The sequence below is a fragment of the Epinephelus moara genome, chromosome 16 (genome assembly GCF_006386435.1).
Source record: "Epinephelus moara isolate mb chromosome 16, YSFRI_EMoa_1.0, whole genome shotgun sequence".
In the NCBI taxonomy this organism is placed as follows: Eukaryota; Metazoa; Chordata; class Actinopteri; order Perciformes; family Serranidae; genus Epinephelus; species Epinephelus moara.
Window position 1 is genome coordinate 32,169,703 of NC_065521.1, and position 18,946 is coordinate 32,188,648.

Here is an 18,946-nt window from a genome sequence, read left to right on the forward strand (position 1 = left end):
AGCAGCGCCCTCTAGTGTCTTTACGGCTGCTGTTCAGTCAGTGAGATAAATGTTTCGTCATTTTCTCCATTTCATGTTCATAGAGAGCCAGAAACAAACCTAAAACAGCTACTGTGAATTTTACATTTCTGTGTGTCTCTGTCAATTATCTGTCATACTAGATCAAAATAAGACACGACTCTCGGTTATGTCAAAATGTGCTTTAATTGAGCAAAAGTTGAACATTATCATAGTGCACTTTAGTCAGGAGATTTTCAACAGTCTTATATTAAAGTATTAAAAGGCACTGATTGTAGGTGAAACTGTAGTGCAGTATGTACCTGCACAGCAGTGTTTATTTAAAGGAATACTTCACCCACAAAATGACCATTTGTAAATCAGTTAGTCATGCTGTGTTACATTAAAATCGTGAAGAGAAATTTATTTTTCTGGCATGCCAACTGTAACAGCAAAACTATATCAAAACATTTGTCTACTAACTCTCACACAACTTCTGCAGTATAATCCAAGTCTCATTTATCCAGTCATATGCTCAGCACGTCTCAGACACATCCATTTTCACGAAAGAAAAACCTTAGTATTGGAGTCTGGCTTTGAATAGAACATTAATAAATTTCACTTTTAGTACAGTTTTAAACAGTACGGTTTGGGAAGTGCTGAGCATACGACACTTGGATTGTACTGCGTGAGTTGTGTAAGAGTCTGTAAACGCATGCATGGAGGTATGCGAGACGTTGTCTTCACACATTCAAGGTAACACAGTATGACTATTTGATTTACAAATGGTCATTTTGTGGGTGAAGTTTTCATTTAAGCTACCAACACAGGTGTTTTCACTTCTGTAGCCTCATTAGACCTCTTTTCAGGACAGTGTGCATATAAAAATGCACTTGACATCTCACCTGTCCTTCTGTTGGTTTAGCTGTGCCAGGAAAACCTAACCCATTCTTGTAGCACATACACCAATCAGTCAAAACATTAAAACCACTGGTGGATAAAGTGAATAACATTGATCATCTTGTTACAGTGTCCTGCTGGGAAACCTCTGGTCCTGGCACTCATGCAAATGCTACTTGACCTGCTTCACTCACCCAAATACCGTTGCAGACCAAGAACACCCCCTCATAGCAACAGCACTCCCCGATAGCAGTGGAACAATTCACCATACCACACCAAAAAAAACTGTCCGAATGGCCCGAGGAACGTGACAAAAAGCTCAAGGCGTCAACCTGGCATCCAAATTCCCCAGATCCCAATCTGATCAAGCATTCGTGGTACATGCTGGTACCCAAGAAGTAGCCCTGATCCACTGTGGGGTCCCCTTGGATCGGAGTCGTCTCTGACCTGTCGAGGCATGGAAACAGGACTTCTGGGGGTGTCCTGTGGTGTCTGGCACCAGGGTGTGGTGGTTGTGAGGTGGGGTACCGGCATGTCCCATGGATGCTTGATCGGATTTTGATCTGAGGTTGACGTCTTGAGCTTGTTATCAAGTTCCTCGGGCCATTCCTGAACAGTTTTTGTGGTGTAGCATGTTGCATTGTCCTGTCGAGGGGCCACTGCCATCAGGGAGTGCCGCTGCCATGAGGGGGTGTACTTGGTCTGCAACTGTGTTTGGCAACGTTGACATCTTGAGCTCTTTGTCACGCTCCTCGGGCCATTCCTGAAAAGGTTTTGCATTTTGGCATGGTGCATTGTCCTGCCGTGGGGCCACTGCCATTGGGGAGTGCTGTCACCATGAGGGGGGGTAACAGTGTTTGGGTGAGTAGGACAAATCAGGTGGCATCCACATGAATGCCAGGACCAAAGGTTTCCCAGCAGAACATGACATAGTAACAAGATGGTCAATGATATTCACTTCATCTGTCAGTGGTTTTAATGTTATGGCTGATCAGTGTAGAGTTAAGTGACATCCTGTAATTCCCAGCATAGCTCCACTCACAGCTTCAACCTGAGCAAAAGTCTAATCAGCTGGAATGACTGCTGTGTGGGTGTGCTGTTAATATTACGCTTCATTTTAGCTGAAAATGTGATTTGTTATTATCATTGTTCTGTACACACAATAAACCCAGGACTCATTCATACACGTATTATGGAAGAACATTAAACTTTTTTTCTTCTTGGAAACAGTCATCAGCCGTGGGAATTCAAGACAGAATGACTCACGTTAATGTCATCAAAGCTTCAGATTAAAAAGCAAAGTCAATTAGTGCTTACAAATGCGTGCAATTTTTAGCTTTCAACGTGTGTATGAGTTTGGCACAGCGACGTGGCAAATTTCACGGCTTGTTCCTCTCACAGGGCTACTACAGGCATCCCAACGCCTTCACGGCCTCGTTTCTTTTGCTTTCCAACCCTCAGCTTAGGAAATGAAAACATCTTTAGCGCTTTTACTAAGTCTTGCTGCAGAGCAGTGAAGGAACGGATCAGTGCTTCTCAGTGTCTCACCCTCTGTGGGCAGAAAGAGTGGCAACAACAGAGTGGAAAGTAAGTGTTAAATATGAAATCAAACAGTTTGAACGGCTTTGCTTTTGAACTAGCTTTAATAATAAGATCATAAAAAATAATTATGATATAATGAATAAAATTATTGATAGTCAAAAGTAATTTTAAATGCCCAAGGATGAATAAGTCTAAGCACTTCTCCATCTGTCTGTATGACTCACCTCCATAATAGTAGAGCACTGCAATACCCACTGCAAAACTGAAACAGCTCAGGAAGAACACTGGTCCTGCAGAGAGAAAGAAGAGATAAAGTTCTGATCAACGACCAATAACACCTACTGTAGAAACATGAATTTGATCAGCACACTAAATTTGCCTTGTGGGTCGCTGTCTTCTTAATAAATTATATGAGCTAAAACTAAAATTGCTGCTTCGTGGTTCTATGCCTCCGCAAATCAGTCAAGTGGCACTTTCAGTTTCCATCCATTTTGTCGAACATTGTGATGTCACAGTGGAGTTGACCTTTGACCTTTTGGATATAAAACGTCTCCCTTTCATCCTTTTATCATATTAGACATTTGTGTGAAATTTTGTCATAATTAGCATATGTATTCTTGAGTTATGGCCCATAACTCAAGAGGTCACAGTGACCTTGACCTTTGACCTTTGACTACCAAATTCTGATCATTCATTAATTTTCCTTGACCTCTTATTCTGCCTGTCCCAGCTGACATTGGGCGAGAGGCAGGGTTAACCCTGGACAGGTCACCAGACTATCACAGGGCTGACACATAGAGACAGACAACCATTCACACTCACATTCACACCTACGGACAATTTAGAGTCACCAATTAACCTGCATGTCTTTGGACTGTGGGAGGAAGTTGGAGAACCCAGAGAAAACCCACGCAGACACAGATAGAACATGCAAACTCTGCACAGAGGAGCTCCCCCACCCTGGGGTTCAAACCCTCCACCTTGGGTTTGAATCAGGAGCCCTCTTGTTGTGAGGTGACAATGCTAACCACTGTACCATCGTGCTGCCAAAAAATTCTGATCAGTTAATTCTTAAGTCCACAAGGACATGTGTACTAAATTTGAGGAAACTTTCTCATGGTGTTCTTGAGATATTCACGTTCATGACAATGAGACGGATGCAAGGTCACAGAGACCTTGACCTATGTCAAATGACTGTAAACAGTCATTGGGTCTGTCAGGCTGGAGATATTTTTACAGTAATGTGACCAAAAATATTTAAAACCCATCGAATCTGAATTTAAGAAAATCAAATCAGTTTATTGTTGAGTCCAAGCAGACGTTTGTGCCAAATTTGAAGAAATTCCCTCAAGGTGTTCTTGAGATATCATGTTCACAAGAATGGGACAGATGGATCGACGGACTGATGAATGGACAGACGGACGTACAGATGGACAACCCGAAAACATAATGCATCAGGCCCCCGGCTAACACTGGTGCAGAGGCATAAAAATAAATAAAAACAAACTGAAACAAACACTTATATTGCAAGAGTCAAGATTCCAAAGCCGCTCTATGGAAAGACAATTATCTTGTTGTTCACTGTCTGAACAAGCCATCATTTCTTTGTATGACATGTGACTGGGAGTCATCACCAATGACCCATTTCCCTGCTGACACACCTTTGACCCAGTGGATGCGCCCCTGACTGTTCAAAGGAATGTGGGACAGAGGAAGCTGTTTTGGATGAGGGGGTTTACACGTGAGCTTAGCTGACCCACAAAGCCAGAGCCCTGGATGTAATGGGATGATGAATGGTGGAGCAGCACGGAGCTGTAAGGCCCTCATTCTGATGCTAGGGGTCAAAAGGTTCAGAGGGCAACTGTGTTTGTTGAAAGAACAAAGCTTAGTTGGGCTTAAAGGGTTTATCTGTGGATCAGTGAGAGGCACCCTGACATACACACACTGTAAGACCACCATATTAAAGAAATGTATGTTAAAGACAATTAATATTTTATCTATTAAACCTTTATTTAACCAGGGAGTCCCTTGAGATAGAAATCTCTTTTCCTAGAGAGACCTGGTCATGACAGCACATCAGTTACACTTTAAATTGAAATAAACACAGCAGACAAAATAAAAAAATAATCTAACAGACAAGGAAGAGATTAAAACTAGTTCAAATCAAAGTGTTTCAATACTCAGTTACCTGGATGTTTAACATGGCTTTAATTTAGATTTTTTTAGAACTAGATTATCAAGATGTCATTTACTCTGCAGATTATTCCAGGTCCAGGGAGCAATTTCAAATACATGTCATTATTAAAGCCTATCACTTCATATAAACACAAAACTCCCCAATGCCCATTTTTGTCTTCCTCTCATTTCAAAGTTATCACCATGTTTAATGCAGTTTTGAGACATTCATTAAGAGATGGCTGCTAACAGTGCTGCATGTATAAACTCTGTTTTCATGGCATCAATCAAATGTAAAACCAGTCAAGTCTATAAATAAAAAATCATGGCTACACTGTGTTCTTAAATGTACCAGAGAGGAAGTGTTTTCACATGCGTTACTCCTCGCAACTGTGTCTCTACATGATATCATGAATTTGTCACTGTAAACCAAAGCTGTCTGACTGCTTACTGTGGATTATCTCAATTCAGGTTAAAATCTCAAGGTGATTTCCATATTGTTCTAAAATAAAGACAGACTGGAACTCAGTCAAAAAACATATGGTGTACTTTTAAAACTTGTTGACAGTAATGTAGAGATTAAATGGATTGTACTTGGCTTAATTGCTCTTCCAATGCACAGCTCAGCTGTGAACCACATTCAGGTGTTCTGATTCTTATGGCTCATTTGAACAGGTTAGGCTCAATTGAACGAATAAGGCTCGTTTGAGTGGGCTAGGCTCAACTGAAAGGGTTAGGGTTATTTGAACAGGTTAGGCTCATTTGAACAGGTTAGGCTCATTTTAATGGGTTAGGCTGGTTTGAATGGGTTAGTCTTGTTTGAGCGGGTTAGGCTTGTTTGAACGTGTTAGGCTTGTTTGGACCGGTTAGGCTCAATTGAACGGGTTAGGCTCATTTGATCAGGTTAGGCTCAATTTAACGAATAAGGTTTGTTTGAGTGGGCTAGGCTCAACTGAACAGGTTAGGCTCATTTTAATGGGTTAGGCTGGTTTGAATGGGTTAGTCTTGTTTGAGCGGGTTAGGCTTAATTGAACAGGTTAGGCTCATTTTAATGGGTTAGGCTCGTTTGAATGGGTTAGACTTGTTTGAGTGGGTTAGGCTAGTTTGAAAAGGTTAGGCTCAGTTGAACAGTTTAGACTCGCTTAAATGGATCAGGCTTTATTGAATGGAATAGGCTCAATTGAACGGGTTGGGCTTGTTTGAACGGATTAGGCTCAGTGTAATAGGTTGAAAAACTCTCGTTCCTCAGTCTGCTGACCTATTAAATCAGAGTATAGCTTCTAAGTGACCTCAGCGTACCTGGGTCTAACACTGAATGTAATAGGAATGATTAATTTGTTGCAATGCATCTGCTTTTTGTAATGTCTGATGTGATTTGTAGCATTTGTGGTAGGTCTTGTTTGGTTAAATGTTGTTTTGTACTTTTCTATTTATGTTATTTTCCGATTTTTGTATTTATGTGCATAAATGTGAAACAGTTCAGGTCCTGGGATGCAAGACACATTTTTTTTCTGACAATAGAGTGAAATAAATCAAATCAAACGTGTAGAACCACCTGTGTGGTCTTTTATGTTGCACCAACACTTAGACAGTAAAAGTCTGTATTTGCAGTTAAACTTAAAAATGTAAATCAGACACAACTCATATATATAATGCTCCGCTGTCCTCAGCAGTTGTGTGAGATGTTTTTTTAGACTTACCTCTGTCATTAAGCACATATCGCTCTGGGATGATTTTCTTAGTGTTAGTCCATTTTAGATCGGCCAGCTCTAGAACAGAGAGTAAAAATGGTTACAGGGTAAACCGTACACTTTAAATAACAGCCTGTGCAGTGTCAGATCCAGGCAGCGCATTGGCTTCTGTCTGTATCTTGAACAGGATAAGCCTACATAAAGCCAGACAGGTCAATTACAAAGCAGAAGATCCACTACTGGGGATGCTGCTAGATGCCAAAGCATCTCACTTAAAGATCCAGTGTGTAGTATTTAGAGGCATCTAGTTGCAGAACTAATTTTCTCCTGTGTGCCAAGCGTGTAGGATAACTACGGTGGCTGACGCGAAAACACAAAAACAGGAGCGTCCCTATCTTGAGTGTTTAATCTGTCTGTTGTGAGCTGCTGTAGAACATGGGTGGAAAAGGACCCGCTAGTTATAAATATTATATCCTATTTCTGCCAATAGATGCCCCTAAATCCTACACACTGGACCTTTAAAACTTATTGGATAAACTCTACATTACTTTGGCAACATGACAGACAAAGTAAAGAATAGATGCACTAATACAGACATCACAGCTTGTGTAAGCAGAGAGAAGCTTTTCAGCCTAAAACCACCTGATAATGCGTCAGTATAATTAACTTTAATAATATTATGTGCAGGAATTGTAGAAAACGATGAACAGACAGTTTCAGAAAGCCACAAGATGATGTGTTAGAACACTGGCACTGACACATAGATTAACACAGATTAGGGCATTTTTTGGATGTTGATGTCACCAGGTCCTACTTTTTAAAGGTAATGTGCTTTATATAAAACCTGCTCTGATTCCAATGTACAAATAACTGATCTCCCCACTAAATTACTGCACTGCAAATCATGTCTGCACTACATTTAATCTCAAATACACATTTAAATGTGAGTCAGCAGGACCACATCTTAACTTTACCTCTCTGTATGACTCTGGTGGGCAGGCTGAAGTACACGTCCTCAGCGTGGATGTGAAGTCCTCTGTAGAATTCATGACACGCCTCCTCGCCCTTCCCATACAAGTGCTTCAACAGCTCAGCTAACCGCACTTTGGTGGGCACGCTCAGGTTCCTGAACTGCAGAGAGAGACGTGCTGAATTAAATCACTGCACACACCTGTTCGAAGACCAAATTCTGTTCAGCAAGCCATCATGACTGTCAAAACAGGATGTGTCTATGTTGAAATGGTGTCATGTGTTATCTGTAGTGACCCTGTGGGCTTCCTTGTCGCTGAGTATCTGGGGGTAGATCCTGTTCAGCTGCAGCACCAGTCTGTCAACCAGCTCAGTGTCCATCCTCTGATCTGAGCACAGGAAGTGGGCGTCCCTCCGGAGCTGCTCGTGGTAATCGTCATTGTCTAGTCAAGAAATGACAACATTAAAGAAGAAACGAGTAACAGACAGTGTCAAATAAAATGCACTCTTCACCATTCCTACAGTCATGCACATGAAGTGATCTAAAAGTTGTAAGTGTCATCGTGTCGAGGTCAGGTCAGAAGTGTATGACCCCCGTGCAATTAGATCTTGCTACAAAGCTCTAATTGAAGCCCTGGAGATTTTATGTCTAGTCCTACAGTAAGTAGTTTCTTAGTAAGCTGGTGCTGGCATCAGTCCTGTTCTGAAAATAAATGACTAAGAGGTTTATTGTCCAGTTTAGGAAGGTGAATAGAGTTGCTGTAAAATTGTCCATTTGGCAACACTTTCTGTATAAATAACCAGTTCAGGGTGTGCATAAATAACAGACTGCAGTAAATACCAGTTTGGTAGAGCTCATGTTCTTTTCTGACTGTAACAGGTGCTGATTCAACTCAACAGTCATTTGTGGCTGTATTTTGTAGGAGTTTTTAAAAGATACAGATTTTCCTACCAACTCACTGTTGATGCTTTTAAACAGGTGGTGTGCACTTCAGTAAAGAATCAGGTCTCCTAGCAAGTGTCCCTTGGGAGGTCTTGGTGAGGGTTTACTTGTGACCTTTGTTGATCTTTGCCTGTGCAGTTATGTGTTTGAAATCTTCAGCAGCGAATAGAGATGCAGCAATATATGTTAAAGGTCCAGTGTGTAGAATTTAGGGGGATATATCGGCAGAAATGGAATATGATATAATAAATATGTTTTCTTTACTGTATAACCACTTAAAAAATAAGAATTGTTTTGCTTTCACTACCTTAGAATGAGCTATTTATATATCTACATAGGGAGCGGGTCCTCGTCTACAGGCATCGCCATGTTGCACAGCCATACTTCTACGGCAGCCCAGAACGGACAAAATAATAGGGCTTTTCATGTATCACGTCAGTCACCATAGTTAGCGACCCCTAAGTGACAGGAGTGTTGTAAAAACGCAGATTTTTTAATGTGAAATTACTCTATTCAGTGTTTGTACTGGTTTAAATCACCGGGTCTGTTTGTTTTTGAGAGGAGACGACCCTTTATGGATATTTCAGCTCCCTGGTAAAAACCTACTGAATGTCTGGATCAGAAATAAGGTGAGCACACATTAAGTTATCTCCGAAAATAGGTGAGCACACATTAGCAGATACTGGGCTAGCGGCCTGTCTGCAACATGCCAAACAGCATCAACACAAAACTGCTTCATTCAGTGTTTTAAAGATTTTAATAATCTGGGGTCTCTTTAATAAAACAATGCGTAAGATAAATACTAAAAATGTAAGTACGAACAAAAGCCAAAAATGGTGCGTACCACAAAATATTCAACAGTTTCTACGATCAGGCTTCCACCTCACCATCTGTGTTGCCAATTTCGCATCTCCAAAATGTTCGTAAGAATGGGTCAAAGTTTCTCCCATTAAGTCTGCTTTTATACATCACAACTTCTCCGTGGGAAGTGGCGCACGCCTCTTTCAGGCCTCATTTTGTGCGTACGCAGCGAGACCCCTGGTATCCTGATCCTGGCACCTATAGATGTCCGGACAAGCAATATCAGGCCTCTGTGCAGGGTCACTGATCCACTTGGACAGGGGAAGACTGAAGAGACATGATGGCAATGGACCTTCATTTATTAAGGTATCGCCTATGCTCAGGTTTAGCAAGGTGGAAACACAGCTATTAGATATCCATGAAACAAATGTTTGTTCAGCAAGAAAAAAATGCATACAAACTTCAACCTCATTGTGCGTACGCAATGTCTATGAATGAGACCACTGGTCTGTTTGTTTTGTTTGAGGAGGAGACCTCTGCGGATATTTCGGCTCCCAGAAAAAAACTCCTGAACAATTAACACTGAGGGAATTCTAACCTGGAGAAGTTTCAGCTGGTTGCAATCTGCAATCCTCCCCACTAGATGGCACTATATCCCCCTACATCTTACCACACTGTTCCTTTAAGTGGGTATGAAAATGCTTGGTGAGGTTAATAGTTTGTCCTGTTTTATCACACAGTTTATCCATAATCTGGCAACATCTTATTAAATAAAACAAATCCTCATCCTAGTATCTGATAATGCCACAAATCTTGACCACACTTCAGACAGTAGCTCTGTCATGAATATCCTAATAGGGTTGGACAGATCTATTGAATAACATGATGTACGTAAATAGATCTGTCTATGAAACTGCTCGTGTTGTATTTATAAGGTGGACATTTGGATAGTACACTCAGGCTATTTCAAGTGGTGTTATACAACGCACAGATACTTTAATACATGAAGCCAACATGAATTTATCTAACAACACATTGCTATAGCAACAGGTTAACTTTAAACTGTGGATTGTATGCAGCAAGTGGCGCACCCACACAGGCGCACAGCGGTCCTTCCTACCCGAGTCAGCGCGCAAGGATTTCAGGAAATGATCCAAAACATCTTACCCGTGTTTCACAAACCTGTCATACTGACAAACGTGGGACTTGTTCTCTCCGACCGACAGCCTCCCGGTGAAACTTCCTGGTCTCCCCGGTGTGACGGTCTCAGCTGTGCCCGTTACATCAGCACGGTGCGCCGCCCTGGGGACCACATGACTGACCTCAGGGCCACATGGTGATTATCAGTCCGCAGACAGCGACGGTGCGCTGAGCTGACAGGCAGATTATCAGGAGCTAAGCTTTCTGTTGCAAACACTGAACCACAGAGAGGTGTCACTCATCACTTTATTTTATTCCCTTCATCCATTTATACTCATATAATATCAATAATAATAATAATATTAATGATAATAGGCTACTTAGTTGCCATTCTCTTGTCAAAAATACATTCTTCACCATGTTTAAAGTTTCTCTGTGTGTAAGCTACATCATCACACACTGCTGCTGCCTTATCATGTTGGCTTGTAAACATTTGCATTGGTCCTTCTTGGAGAAATGTACACAGCTGCACTTGTTCCATTGCAATACACAGTCTCACTCCTTATCAGTGGGAGTCTTTAATTTATTTACATTCTTTAAAAACTGATATTTACATACTGGCTGGTGCTTTCCATCATCTAACAATGTGGACTTTCCAGCCCTAATGTGAGTCTCAGACAACTGCCTCAGCTGCCTACAATGTGTTGTGAACTATGTCCCAATAAACAGCTTAAAGCTACAGTATGTGACTTTTAGAGAGAATAACTTTTAAAAAAAATTTTGTAAAAAAACAAAACAAAAAACTTTTAAATAATAATTTGTAAAATAAAATAAAATATGTTCCCTTTGGCTCCTCCCAGTGCTCCTAATGACATTTACAAGAATCCACCTGGCCTGAATGAAACAACCAATCAGAGAGCCAGGAGGAGTCTCTTTTGCAGCGTCAGTCATTGCTTGAGAACACGCTGCGCTGCCAACAATAGCGTACTTGGCGAAGACAAGGAAACAGAAGAAAATCGATGACGAAAAGCAAGCAGAAAAGAAACTGCATTCCAGTAGCCATACTACCATACTATATAGTATGCCAGAAAAAGATTTAGTATGTCCCAATACATAGTATGTCAAATGCAGTATGCCAAAAATACCAGGACATCATACTACAACTGGTCACATGTTGCGATTGACAGCTGTCAGAAGCCGCAGTGATGAAAGACATTCAAGTAACTGATGATCAGTCGAATAGTAATTATAGGACTATTAATTGTTTAAGTGAACAAAATAATCCTAGAGATTAATTTACCAACAACAAAAGGACATAACTATGAAAATTACGACAGAGAAATGCGTAATTTTACTGTTGTGATTATAATATGTGAGAATCTACAATGTATGCAGTCATATCTTAAAAGTTAGAGCTACATACATCGCAAAGTAACAGCAGCAGAGCACCCCGGCTTGACCTCCATCTCTGGCAAGGCGTTCCGTTTCATCACCATGGTAACAGATCTATGAGAAAGAGGGTGTTCAGGGTGTAATGTTAGCTTATGAAAGAGTAGTATGTCCCAGCTGTGTGCATACTGCATGGAACAGTATGTACTCTTTAAGGGCAGCTGCAGTAAAAAGTAAAAAGAAGAAGTGTGGGATTCGGACTTAAATCGAGTCGGAGATAAAACAGATGTTTCACAGTAAACATCTGTGGACTTTTTCAAGCTGGAGAGAGCTGCAGGAGCCCAAAGGATTTAAAAACCGAATCTAAAAGTGAAGCTGTGCACTGAAGAGTTTGAAGGAGTGAGAGTATGTGCAGGAGAGGGGGGGTGAACAGGGAGTGCCAGAGACTCCTCCTGGCTCTGATTGGTTGTTTTGGTTCAGGGTGGTGGACTCTTGCAAATGCCATTAGCAGGACTGATGTTTCCACAGATTGTCTGTCTCATGTACGACTGTCGGGACATGACAGTTTCAGAAAATATGACAAAAAGTTATTTTCCTATAAGTCACCTACTGTACCTTTAATTCTTACAAAACAATATTTCTGAAAAGCTCAATCGAGGGCATGAAAGTCCCGAGTTCTACATACAGGGAGTGTCATCTGTCAAGGCTGGTGTCCTGAAAGTGCAATAGCTCCCCTTTTCAGACAGAGGGCAGTATGCCATTGCAGTTTACAGAAGGCACATAAGTCTGTCTCATCAGTATGCCTACAGAGCCTTCATACTGTGCAGAACTGCATTATAATTTCAACAAGATCAGGAATGTTCAGTTACTACTTCTCGTAGTCCTCGTCGCACACACCAACATATTTGGTCAGTAAACAAGTTCTTGACTGATGGCGTTCACCTCCTGTGTAATGTGTCCTCACACTGATATAATCCGAATGGAAAATTCTTTGGCAGCGTTTATATTCCTCGTGTTGGACTCGTCTGTGGTCGATGGCTTCGCTCCACAGAAAGTGCTCTGCTGTCTTCCGTACTGCCTCGCCACACCAGGCCCCGCCGCTGAGAGCTGGACCAGGCCTGGGCTTGCAGTTTGACAGTGTGACTGAGGAGGTCCGATGTATTCAGGTGTACCGGGGAGCTGTGCAGAATCTGGGTTTCGGGGTAAGAGAGGCTGGCTGTAGTCGTAGCCAGGGAGAGTGGAGAGTGGGGGAGTGGGGCCATATGTGCAGGCAGGACCATAAGCATACTGCTGATGACATCTGTGGAGGGAAAAGACAGGAAGTTGTTTTGTTAACTTTACTGCTTGTGTCTTCAGGGACGTTTTGATTCCCCACCCTGCCCGCCTTTGACCGTTTTTTAAACAGCCCACAGCTTACCTGCAGGCTCGCATGCTGTCACACACAGCTGGGTTACCGGTGTCCCACAGTGAGAGCACCTTGTCCTGGCTGTTGTTGTTGTTGTTGTTCCTGCCTTTATGGCCGTAGCGAGACCTGTTGTCCTCCTGATGTTGGGCCTGCTCCTCCCACTGCCACATTTCAGACTCCCTGTTCAAGAAAATCCATTTGTCAGTATTTCAGCAGGAGCTTGTAAATGCATCACAGGACTGACTGGTAACTCCAAGTGATAAAAAGTAACAAAGTACATTTACTCAAGTATATACAATTTTGAAATACTTGTTCTTGTTCTCTTTTTCAGAGGGGAATCTTGTAGTTTTTATGACACTACACATATTTGACAGCTTTAATTATTAGGTACTTTACAGATTTTGTAAACTTTCAGTATATTTTGCTGATAATACTTTGTACTTTTAAGAATTATCAGCAAATACTTGAGCTGTTTTTCTATGGGTGCATCTGCATTTGTTTGTCTCATGCACGAGGCTGCACATGCAGGCGAGCAGGTGATGCGGTAAATGGTCCTGGCAATTGTTTCACACTATTCCACTGGTCCACAGGTGGTGGAAACACCCCATGATATGCAGCAATGTGCCAGCAATGGCAGGGAAGAAGAAAACAACAAGCCAGTAAACATGGATGTAAACAATGCTGGCTTTCATACACTTAAAGCAGCTATAAGAAGTTTTTAAGTGGCTATGAAACAGTTTCAGTTTGATCCTAATGCCAAACGAGACCAAAAGAAGAAGATTGGCTATTTATTTATAGTTATTCTTAGTGCCTGTCTCTGGATCCAATTCCTTGCTAAATCAGACGAAATTATTTTCGGCACTCAGCAAGAGCCTATGTTTACATTTTCTCAGCAAAGTTTTGCTGTCAGAAGTATGTTAGCCAGTTAGCAGGAAGTAGGAGGAGATTTTTCTTCAGAGAATTTTGTTTGTGACATCACATTTTGTGGTTATGGCCGATACCGGGGCAAACAGCAAGGAGAAGAATAAAAGAATTGACTGACGAACCGAAAGAAGCTAAAAGAGCGCGGGGGAAAACATGAGTCAATCTCAGTTTGTTGTTCATTCAACAGATGGAGAGAATTGCTCAACTTGAAAGGATTCAAAACTAATCTTGAACTGGCACCTTCTTTCTAGACGGGTGTGTTATTTGTGAAATACATTGTGAGACATTGATAATAAATGTTAATAAATTTGACAGCTTTGTTCAATAAAGAAAAATATTGCTTGTTGTTCTTGAACCTGCGTCCCAAACAAACGTACATGCTAGCCAGATCAAGATCTATATGACATGAGGTGCTGGTGCTCATGGGAAAAGCAGTCTTCATACGGCTCAGTCGTCAAACGAAAAAGTTGGTTTTGTATGTTTCTACAAACCACAGACTTGTCACATTTATACGTTTCATACATATCGTATCAGGATTTCTACAGTGACATAGTTCTGATTACATGTACATGTATATGAGCCGACTTTGTCATCTGGAGGTGGAGGGGATGGCGGATGGTGTAGGTAAGAACACCACTGTTCAAGACCAAAAAATATTAGCAAGACTTCAAGGCATTTCCAGCAGCATTTGTGGTTGTATTTAAAGCCAAAACCTGATCTCTTCTTTACCATATCCAAGTGTTTTTCGTGCCTAAACTAACCACTCGTTAACTCAAGCATTGTTGAAACTTTAAGTTTCAATCTGCGACATAATAACCTACAAATGTGACATATCCGCAGCACGCAGAAACAAACAGAGTGGCTGTAAACATGAGTTGTTTCTCCACAGGGCACCTTTAATGATTTTAAATGAAGGACTAGCACTTGTAATAGAGTGCTTTTACACTGTGGTATTGGCAATTCTAAGTCACCTTTCATGCCTTTTCCTTTTGTCCTCCTTGATGCAGTCAAGCAAACAGCAGGTGATGAAGGCCACGGACATGAAGAAGATTATGGCCGAGCTTACAATGGACGCCAGCACAGCCACACGGAAACCATAGTCCTCAATAGGAGACAGAGCTGGAGTGAGAGAGGAGAAGACTGTTGGTGGATTTATTGTCTTTTTTTCCCCATGTCATGCACTCAACATATTAGACAAATCCATTCATCATGCTGCAAAATCCACGTGCGACAATTCCTTATGAGACTCAGGTACCACACAAATCACTGGCACATAGACCATGACATCATGAGTCTTTCATTATCATTTAACCTGAGGAGACTGGCGGAAATAAAATCATTTTACGTGCCAGCTCATCACGGAAGGGACAATAAAACATACATTCCATTTTTAATTTCTTTCACTCTCACATCAGACACCTTCTCCTCTCCCATGATGATTGATCCTGAAACATAATTAAGATCCCGCTCTCACTTTTTCCACTCGCTCATCAAAAGAGCGGCTAACTGTGCACCTGCTTGAAATTATTCCTCCCTGCCTCCATTAGCATTAATATTCTCCTTTAATGAGCTTTTTTCCCCAAGCAAGAAATTATTTTCTCTCCAATGTGTCCTCACATAATTTAGGAGAATTAATTATTGCAAAACCAAATCATACCTTAAGTGTCTTCATGTAACAGTGCCCACAGCCACAATGCCTATCACATAATGTTTAATATAGATCCCATCTCTTCAGAATAATGAGCAGACTGACAGTTCAGGGGAAGTTTTGCAGCCGCTGCAATTCTGCCAGTAAAAGCATTTGGAACATTTTACCCGCACACACACATACACACACATTTCGGTTATAAAGTCTATGAATAATAAAGTAACATGCACCTGGCTAGAAGCAGGCAACTCCAATAAAGACTGATATTATTTCTATATTAACTGCCACATTAAGGCGTCTACTTACGTTTACAGTAGGTCTCCCCCACCCAGTGGGTGCTGTTGGTGTCCATGACGCAGATCAGCTCACGTCCAACCAGTTTGTGTTTGGCTGGGCACTGCAGGGAAATGACTGTCCCAACAGTTGTGCCGTTGCCCTGGATGATCCTCTGGGTGCCCAGTGCTGGCAGGGGCACAGGTGTGCACTGAGCCTGGTTCTGAGCTAAAACAAAGACCCAAAGAGTCTGTTAGTGACGAAACTGAGTGTGTGCGTCCAAAAAAAAAGCGTCTGTGATTGAATTAAGTTGCAGATTTTAAGATGTGCATAAATCATCAAAAGTTCAGCCAAAGTTTGAATACATGTTTAATTCATGTTTCTTCAAAAGAAATCTGTTTTTCGCGGCGATGATCAGACAACTTTGAATTCAAATGTAGCACAACAACAATTCAGGGGTGAACAACAAAGAAGAATGGAGCACTGCAGATGAGATTCAAAGTGGGATGGGACAATCATTCCACAGTTATCAGTGCTGAACCCCTGTAGGGCTGCACAACGCAGCGTGACAAAACACTGGCCCCCCCTGTATCAGCCTGGTGCCGCTCTGCATCGAATTCTAACGGTATCGAAGCAGGAAATGTGATAAATCATTAAACAAAAGGCCTGCGAGGCTGGTGGAAACACATGGGCCATCTGGAGCCATGCTAAACAACCGGTTATCATACAGCACAGTGCTCAGCATATTACAAGAGGGGAGGTCTCCCAATGTGTCGGCTCAGTACGCCAGCAGTCTGGCACTGAGAAACCTACAACATAAGTGTATCACTTCATCATGACACAAGCTGTTGGAATGCAAATAAACAGAATGACATCAGTTCGGTGTTTTCCAACAGGACTGGGAAAGGATAATGTGATCAGGGCCCAGGCCAGTCATAACAAGCCTGTTTACTGAGGGAAACTCTGGTGACATAGGATAGATTTTGTAACAGTTCCTCTTTGTAACTATTAAATAAAGGAAAATATTCAAGAATGTGAGAGGGGAGAAACATGTGGGGCACTTTTATCACCACAAGGGGCATCACATCACATGAAAAGTTCAAGGTTTCATTGACAGACAGACAGAAAGACAGAGATAAGCGTGTGCACATGTTCTTGTTTAAAAGCATCACACATCAGATCAGATTCCACAATGACACACTGGGTCAGACTCAACTGGGATAAATACTCCCCTGAAGGCTATTAGCATAAGATCACCATATTCAAGTTTATGTAACACAAGGACGCACTTCATTGCTTCGATAAATGGAGAGCATCACTTTTATGTAACGTGTGTGTGTGTGTGTGTGTGTGTGTGTGTGTGTGTGACGCTGTGTGATGCTCAGCTGTGCATTGGAGAGAGGAGTTTCTGATGTTAAAGCCACCAGTGACAACTCCCCTTTTCACTTCCTCTTTCTGCTGTATTTAAAAATAAATACAAATGAATTATGAGATCTGAGAGAAAGATGTTAAGTGAATTTAGTTTTCCCTCAACAATCCTTATGTATGATATCATGTGTATTTATTACTGGGATTTATATTGCTCAGAAATGATCACACACCCATTGATAAAAGATTTAAGTCTGCAAATGCATCATTTTACCTTTACTTAATCCTAAAACTATCACAGCAACTTCCCTGAAGGAATACTGCACAAAAGGGAACACAGCAGCATCAACACATTAAATCTGTATTATTTGACATTTTCAGGGCTTTGTGTTTGAATAAGACACTCAACTTGTAAATCACCTTCTCAAATAAAATCCTAAAATATAGCCCTTTGTGTTAATAATAGAACTGGACTTTGTGCAAAGTGCCTAAAACAAAAATCCGTCCCACACACATCCTACACGCTCAACTCGAGGATGAATTAGACACCATGTAGTGTTCGCTATTTCATGCCTTACCTGACTTATTCCGATCATCTTGGTTAGTAAAATCAGTCCTGGACACATCTGCTATTGAAGCTGTTGCGGCTGACATGGTGGTGACAGACAAACGCCCCCCCAAGTCCGCTCTTTGGTTGTGCGTAAAGACTGCGCAACGGTGCTCCTCTGTGCCCGGTACAGGGTAAACAAGTCGGGATTCCGTGGAGCTGGAGTCGTGCGTGAGCTTCTCCTCGCGATTTTATTCGCCTCTCTACCTTCCACTGAGCAGCTTGTCATGCACAGAGTCCTCCCACAATGCTTTCCTCACCGCAACATTAACGTATCCTAATGTTTTTTGGACAGCGCGCTGTGGCTGTGGCGGCTGCTGCTGTCGCGCGAGCGGATGAGCGCTGCGAGACGACGGACGGAGATGAAGTGATCGGCCTCGAGTCCTTGTCGAGCAAAGCAAAAATGACTTTGGGGGATTACACCGGGTCAGGTCAAGTTGGATATCAGAGCTGCGCTTTGTGAGCAGGACAGTGACGCGTAGCAGCAGCAGCAGCAGCAATGAAACCACCGCACCTGCACTCTGTACGTGGGCAGGATGTCGCACCGCTGCTCTGTTTGAATCAGGATGTGGCGCTTCGGGGTTGAACATGTGATTTAAAACACTCACACACACACACACACACACACACACACACACACACACACACACTTTTAAGGAAAATGAGGCCATTAAGAGATAGTGTACATTGTAGATACTGTTTGCACACACAGTTAAGGCTTAAATGAGTGACTTCCAAATCATGTTACTTAATTATGTTCAAACTGACTTCTGGGACAGTGTATCTACAGAGCACCACCATTGAGGGGTTGGTATTTATAAACTGATGCTCACCAGCAGCTTCAAAGTAGAGACAGGATGTTGGTTTAGATACTGCTGGCAAGTTGCAACACTAGAGGTGCCGAAGACAGAATGATAATGTAATGTAAGGGTTTTATAAAAGGTGTGAGACAAGAGTGGGTTTCATTTTCAAATTGGAGGGGACACTGAAATGGAGGGTTTGGGGGTCGTCCACCAGAAAATTTTGAGCATTAAACACTTAATTGTTTGCTTTAAGGTTTTTTAGACACATATTTGTGATTTTTCTGCATCATTTTATGCTGTAAATGTCTCTAATTTTGTCAAAAGTTCTTTGCTCCTGTCTTGTTTTTATTGGGGATCAGGGTGGATGACAA

The 18,946-nt window shown here is 41.8% G+C and overlaps 2 protein-coding genes across 3 annotated transcripts; both read right to left on the bottom strand.

Annotated features, from left to right (window-relative positions):
- Nucleotides 1-160: 160 nt before the first annotated feature.
- LOC126403269 (caspase recruitment domain-containing protein 19-like) lies at nt 161-10,445 on the bottom strand. Of its 2 annotated transcripts, none has more exons than XM_050065839.1 (6): nt 10,201-10,445; nt 7,572-7,717; nt 7,280-7,436; nt 6,315-6,383; nt 2,664-2,729; nt 161-2,448 (listed from the first exon to the last, which is right to left on the bottom strand). In XM_050065839.1, exons 1-6 carry the CDS (start codon nt 10,205-10,207, stop codon nt 2,360-2,362), a joined length of 534 nt encoding a protein of 177 aa, XP_049921796.1. In that variant the 5' UTR covers nt 10,208-10,445; the 3' UTR covers nt 161-2,359. The 2 variants fall into 2 exon arrangements, with proteins under 2 accessions (XP_049921796.1, XP_049921797.1); XM_050065840.1 differs by having other exon boundaries at nt 10,186-10,445.
- Nucleotides 10,446-10,456: 11 nt separating this feature from the next.
- On the bottom strand, nt 10,457-18,745 carry LOC126403268 (uncharacterized). The gene is made up of 5 exons (XM_050065838.1): nt 17,744-18,745; nt 15,831-16,025; nt 14,848-14,995; nt 12,965-13,132; nt 10,457-12,847 (listed from the first exon to the last, which is right to left on the bottom strand). The coding sequence occupies exons 1-5, from the start codon at nt 17,817-17,819 to the stop codon at nt 12,508-12,510; spliced, it is 927 nt and encodes a 308-aa protein (XP_049921795.1). The 5' UTR covers nt 17,820-18,745; the 3' UTR covers nt 10,457-12,507.
- Nucleotides 18,746-18,946: the final 201 nt, after the last annotated feature.